At 46.9% G+C, this 6,297-nt stretch overlaps 2 protein-coding genes across 2 annotated transcripts; both read right to left on the reverse strand.

The window, feature by feature from the left end:
* Positions 1–576: 576 nt before the first annotated feature.
* LOC131687622 (uncharacterized) lies at positions 577–1,947 on the reverse strand. The gene has a single exon (XM_058971708.1). The coding sequence runs from the start codon at positions 1,945–1,947 to the stop codon at positions 577–579; it is 1,371 nt and encodes a 456-aa protein (XP_058827691.1).
* A 317-nt stretch (positions 1,948–2,264) lies between these two features.
* LOC131687624 (uncharacterized) lies at positions 2,265–5,840 on the reverse strand. Its single transcript, XM_058971709.1, has 3 exons — positions 5,254–5,840; positions 2,372–5,194; positions 2,265–2,328 (listed from the first exon to the last, which is right to left on the reverse strand). The coding sequence occupies exons 1-3, from the start codon at positions 5,838–5,840 to the stop codon at positions 2,265–2,267; spliced, it is 3,474 nt and encodes a 1,157-aa protein (XP_058827692.1).
* Between the last annotated feature and the right edge of the window lie 457 nt (positions 5,841–6,297).

Below are 6,297 nucleotides of genomic sequence, written 5' to 3' on the forward strand. Positions count from 1 at the left end.
AAGTTTTCAACGAAAAGTAAAGTATTTCACACGATTTAACCGATTGATGCTTACGCACTCTTTCGCACAAGTTACCATATTCACTGTTTGGGGGTTACGTCGGTTGAAGGTCACCTGAACGCCAGCGGCCAGCTGACATGGGATGGGATGGATGGTTCTCCTTTTTCCGGAATGCTGCACCGACGGCAAGTAAAACATGCACTTGTTCACTTTAGATTATCACACGCGACTTTATTGGGCTTAAACATTATATTTCGACTTATAACTGAATTTATTATTCTAATAAACTAAACACCTTATACATTAAAATACTATCAGCGGCGGGCCGCCCTGCGTGCGCGTGCTATACCGATAGATGGTTGAAGACGACTGCCGATCGATCACGACGAGAAAGATCATCAGCACTATCACTCGCTGTCCTTTTCGGTGATCAAACGTGGTGAATTAAGATATCTGATATCATGCGCCGGGTAGTAGCTGTTACACCGCAATATTGGTAGCGTTGGTTATACAGGGGGATGACATAGCAACCAAACATCCCGAACCACCCTGAAATTGCACGATTTCAGTTGATTCTTACGGCTGATTACTAGTTTTCTCCTCATCTGTTGACGGTAGTGGTAGCAGACATATTTTGGTCACCGGTCGCGTCAGGTAACCAGTCGAAGTTCGTAGAGTGACGACTCGAACTACACCGCCGTCGCCTGGATGTATTTGGTGAATCCGTGCCAATTTCCATTTCATCGGTGGTTGGTTTTCATCGACAATGATGACAAGTCTGCCGGGCTCGATATTGACTGCTGGCTGCCAATTCTTCACTCGTGCCTGAAGCTGCGACAGATATTCGGTATGCCATCTGCGCCAAAAGTGTTGAAGCTGTTGCTGGATTAGCTGCCAGTGTGAGAGCCGGTTGGCTGGAACACTGTTATAGTTCTTGTCGGGAAGTGCTTGTAGCGATGATCCAACAAGAAAGTGAGCTGGTGTGAGCGGTTGGAGATCTGTGGGGTCGTCCGAAAGCTGTGTGAGGGGCCTGGAATTAAGACAACCTTCTACTTGGGCTAGGAGGGTTGTAAAATCTTCATAAGAGACGGAGGAATTGCCTAAGACACGGAGCAAGTGTTTCTTAGCGGAGCGTACTGCGGCTTCCCATAGTCCGCCGAAGTGAGGGGCGGCAGGAGGGTTAAAGTGCCATGTGATGCCATTGTTGCTGCACTCTTCCTGAATTGCTTCGTGGTGGTTGCGGTCTCTTAAGTTACGAAGGAGTTCTGCTATACTGTTGCGTGCACCGACAAAGTTGGTTCCATTGTCGGAATAAATATCCGAACATTTTCCTCTCCGTGCTGTAAACCTTCGTAGAGCTTGGATGAACCTTGCAGTAGACAAGTCGGAAACCAGCTCTAAATGTACTGCCTTCGTACAGAAGCAGATAAACACCGCTACGTAAGCCTTCGTTGATCCCTTCCGGTAGCCTTGGTGAATATATACAGGACCAAAATAATCGACGCCTGTTGTAGTGAATGGACGAGCTGCGGTGATTCTTGGTGCAGGTAATTGAGCCATGAATTGTTGTTGAAGTTTCGGTTTAGCTCGGTAACACATTAGACAACGATGAGTTGTTAAACGGCATAGATTTCGCCCTTCAAGTGGCCAAAAACGTAATCGAATTGAGTTCAACAGGAGTTGAGGACCCGCATGCAAGAGTGTTTTGTGATAGCTGCTGGCGAGAAGCTTTGAGAATTTATGGTTTCCTGGAATGACCATAGGATGTTTAGTTTCTTCGGGAATACTAGAATTCGCCAATCGACCTCCAATTCGAATGATTCCCGCCTTGGTAAGCACTGGGTTGAACCAGCGAAGTTTGGATCCTCGGTGAACCGGTTCGTTTGTGAAAAGTGCCTTGAGCTCCTTGGGAAAGGCCTCCTGCTGGACCAGCTGAACGAGACACATTTCTGCTTCGCTTAGTTCCTGGGTGGTAAGTGGTAAAGACCGTAATCTTTTCTCTGCTCCCGTGCGAAGGTTTCTTAAATATCTCCGGCAATATGCTGTAACACGGATGAGTTTTGTATATTCAGAAAACTGCTCAAAATACCAATCGTTGAACGTTTTCACAGGAACCACCACAGCTACGACAGTTTTCCTTCTCTCCATTTCATGTGTATCTGATTCTGGTAGAGTTCCTAATTGCGTTGGCCATGAATTCCAATCTGCGACCAGCCATAATGGATCATCCCACCATGCTGAATCTACAATATTTTGGCCTGGATCTAACCCACGGGAGAGTTGATCCGCTGGATTCTGAATCCCTGGTACATGCCTCCAATGACAGTTCTGGGTAGAGTGTTGAATGAATGAGACGCGATGTGCTACAAACGTCGTCCAGGTATTCGGTGGCTGTGCGAGCCATTGTAGAACCGTTTTGGAATCCGTCCAAAAAAACGATTCACATGTCAGGTTGAGAGACTTCGTCACCTTCTGATGCAGTTCTACCGCCAGCTGTGCTCCACACAGCTCTAACCGGGGAATCGTCTGACGCTTGAGTGGTGCAACTCGAGATTTGGACGAGATGAGCGACGCCGTGACTTGTCCTTTGCTGTCTTCAGAACGCAAATAAATGCAGGCACCGTACGCCTTTTCCGATGCATCCGAGAATGAGTGTAGTTGAAACGAAATCGCATTGGGACAGGCAACGAATCGAGGAATACGAATTTCATTTAAATTGGGGAATTGAGCATAGAAATCCGTCCAAGAGTCTACTAACGATGACGGCAGATTATCGTCCCAGCCTAATACCTTCTGTGCTGTATCCTTAAGCTCCCAAATTTGCTGCATAAACATCTTCGCCTTCGTTACGACGGGTCCGACTAGCCCCAATGGATCAAACACCTTCGCGATACAGGAAAGCACCTTCCGTTTAGTAAGCGCAACCGACTGAACCTCCTCGAATTGGATCTTAAATCTGAATGTATCCGTACGAGGCTCCCAAACCAAATCCAAAGTTTTCACCGTTCGTTCGGCATCAAAATCGACATCGTTCTCGAAAGGAAGAGCCAGATTATTTTCAGCGACACCTACAAGAGCGTCTTCATTGTTCGAAACCCATTTGCGTAACCGAAATCCTCCCGTTCGCAGCAATCCATCAAGTTCACTTCGGATGATCTTTGCCTCCTCCACGTCGTTTGCTCCAGTGATAACATCATCCATGTAGACGTCCTTAGCAATCCGTTCAGCCGCCAGAGGAAAGGTGGCCGCTTCGTCGATAGACAACTGCTTCAAGGTTCTAGTGGCTAAGAAGGGAGCTGGTTTCGTACCGTAAGTAACGGTCAACAATTCGTATGTTTCTATCGGTTGGTCTGGTGAAAAGCGCCAAAGAATCCTTTGTAACGACAAATCTTCGGGATCCATCAAAATTTGCCGAAACATCTTCTCAACATCTGCGATTAGAATAATTGGATACTGTCGGCTTCGCATGATAATTGTGCGCAAATCATCCTGGATAACTGGCCCATTCAGAAGTACGTCATTCAGAGCCACTCCTGTGGACGATTTGCTGGATGCGTCAAAAATCACTCTGACGCGGGTTGTTGTACTTGAATCCTTTATTACCGGGTGATGCGGAAGATAATAGCTAGTAATAGCCCCGGGATGTTCTTCAGCAACCTTCCTTAAATGTCCACGATCCTTGTAATCGGAGATAAACGTATGGTACTCTTTCTTTAACGCCTCATCTCGTGCCAGTCGCCGTTCGAGCAACATCAGACGTCGGAAAGCCGTAGATCTTGACTCACCCAGTTTAGCCAAGCCATCCTGAGATTTTGGTAAACCAACTAAATATCGACCGTCCTCCTTTCGCTTTACTGTCTTAGAGAAATATTCTTCGCACCTGGTTTCCTCAACCGAATAGTTCGAGCAAAGATGCCCCTTTTCACACTCCCAAAATTTGTTCATGAGATCCTCGATCGCCTCTGAAACTGCCGTATGCTGACAAACCGTTAATGCCCCACCTTGACTCAAACCACAACGACCAGTCATCAACCATCCGAATACCGAATCAACGAGTGAAGGCATATGTTCGCCAAGGGCAATTCGTTGTTTCGTCGGGAAGAAATCGAAAAAGAACTCCCCACCAAGAAGTAAATCGATGGTGTGAGTTTTGAAAAACTCCGGGTCTGCTAACTGAATTCCAGCAGGTAACTCCAAGTTGTTCACAGTGATGGCTGATGTGGGCAAATCTTCGGTCACTTTAGTCAGTACATAAAACTCCAAGGTCTCGGAATAGTCTGTTAACCTCGACTTGACTGTTGCTCGGACTTTCTCCCTGGTCTTCGTTGGAACCTGTCCAATACCTGTTATTTGTATATCTGCCCTAGTTCTCTTGACACGCAGTTTCTGCGAAAGTTGGGTGGAGATAATATTGCACTCCGATCCGGAATCCAAGAGCGCTCTCGCATGAAACTCGTGCCCATAATCGTCGACCACGCGAACTACTGCTGTAGCTAGAAGTACCTTCGATCCCGACCGCCCGATATTACTGCTAACCGATGTGACTTCCGCGGCATTAGCTGTAGATACCCTTTCAGTGGAGTTATGACCCCTTCCCTCTTTGGATTGATTTTCAGTCCCATTTGTGTGCTGAGTATTGGGTTTCTCCTCCTTGTAGCAAACCAAGGTATGGTGCCGTTCCTTACATCGTCGACACGAAAACTTGGATGAACATTCCTTCGCCTGATGCCCTTTCCGGAAACAGTTCCTACACAACGAATGTTGCCGCAGCAGTTTTTCCCTTTCGATGACGGCCAATTTACCGAAAACTGGACACGTGAAAAGTGGATGCGTGTCGGAACAAGAGAAACATTTTGATTGAGTCGATTGGACTGCTCCATGGCTAGCGACCTTAGATGAATAAACCTTTTTAACCATTGGGGGTTGGGTATCCGATTGCCTACTTGGTAAAGAATCCAACACCCTGATGCGTCGAAGCAAAAACTCCATCAAATCCTTGAAGCCTTCCTCCTCCAAAGTCGACGCATGTTCTTCCCAGCTTCGCCGCGTTTTATCATCCAGCCTTGAACACATCAGATGAATCAGCAGTAGATCCTTGTAATCGCCTGGCTGCACCACCTGATCTAGGACCTTGGTAGCTTTCTCGAAACCTTCAACCAATTTGTGCAGTGCACTGCTGATTCTTTCCGCATGACTGCACAATCGAATAGATTTTGTACCTGCTTCTTCTTAAGACACTTACTGTTCGAGTACCGTTTGACCAGTAATTCCCAAGCCACAGTGTAGTTAGCCTGCGTAAGTGGTAATGACGCTATTACTGCTAACGCCTCCCCTTCCAACTGACTTCTAAGATAGTGGAATTTTTCGATGTCCGGCAAGTCCGTCGAGAAATGTATCAATGAGATGAACAAATCGCGAAAAGACAACCACTCCTCCACGTTGCCAGAAAACTTGGGAAGACTAATCAAAGGCAGCTTAACATGCGGGTGCGGGGGTGCAAAAGGGGACTCCAAAACCTGAGATGTTTGCAGGGCACAGTTATGCTCGGGGCTATCCCGAATTTTAGAGACCAAGAATCCTTTAAGGATAAAGAATTTATTCTGGAAGTCCACTCGTTCCTTAACGTACCTCTCTCCTGCCGCTCCTTCCTCACTGTCGGCTAATTCCGTCTCCGTCATAGCTTCGTCTATCTTCTCCCACAGTGGCTCTAACTTCTCCAACCGCGAAGCCAGCTCACTGCAATGCCTGGTGTCTTCATAATGCTCCATGAATGCGTAGATTACGTTGAATGATGTCATCAAATTTCGCAGCCGTGTTTGCTTGGCGCGGAGTTTGGACATCTTGGAAGCAATAACGGCAACAGACGCAATACCGAGAAATAAACAAAATCCACAAGAAGCACCCTTTGGATATGATTACCGTTTTTGGAGAGGTACTAACCTGCTCCCAATAAATTCGTGCCTTGAAAGTATTGGGTTCTCTGCCACAGCTTTTGGTTTCCTCAAGTGTTTAGAATTTGCATGCAGACAGCAGCTTGTTGAAATGGTTGTGTAAAATCGGGAAGTTCCGCCTCTCCTCCGTGATAATAAACGCCGACCTCCGTATAGCCGACTTGTGGTAATCGACCCTTGCCGACCCTTGGTCCGTTTGAAGGGTGTCGATCGATCCCGGTGATTGGATGAGCAACTGAGCTAGATATCCGAATTGAGCTCGCGAAAAGGAGAAAAGACCAAAGGTAACACCGACCAACACGTTTAAAATGCTTGGAGAGGTACTAACCTGCTCCCGAATAAATCG

This window comes from Topomyia yanbarensis, chromosome 3, assembly GCF_030247195.1.
Source record: "Topomyia yanbarensis strain Yona2022 chromosome 3, ASM3024719v1, whole genome shotgun sequence".
Classification (NCBI taxonomy): Eukaryota; Metazoa; Arthropoda; class Insecta; order Diptera; family Culicidae; genus Topomyia; species Topomyia yanbarensis.

Bases quoted from the DNA above. Each gene is read 5' to 3' on its own strand.
- LOC131687624 (XM_058971709.1), bottom strand. From the start codon at position 5,840: ATGTCCAAACTCCGCGCCAAGCAAACACGGCTGCGAAATTTGATGACA. The intron at 5,195-5,253 runs GTACTCGAACAG...TCGATTGTGCAG, and splicing joins TGGGAATTACTGGTCAAACG to TCATGCGGAAAGAATCAGCA. The intron at 2,329-2,371 runs GTTTGTAGCACA...CACTCTACCCAG, and splicing joins CCACCGAATACCTGGACGAC to AACTGTCATTGGAGGCATGT.
- LOC131687622 (XM_058971708.1), bottom strand. From the start codon at position 1,947: ATGTGTCTCGTTCAGCTGGTCCAGCAGGAGGCCTTTCCCAAGGAGCTC.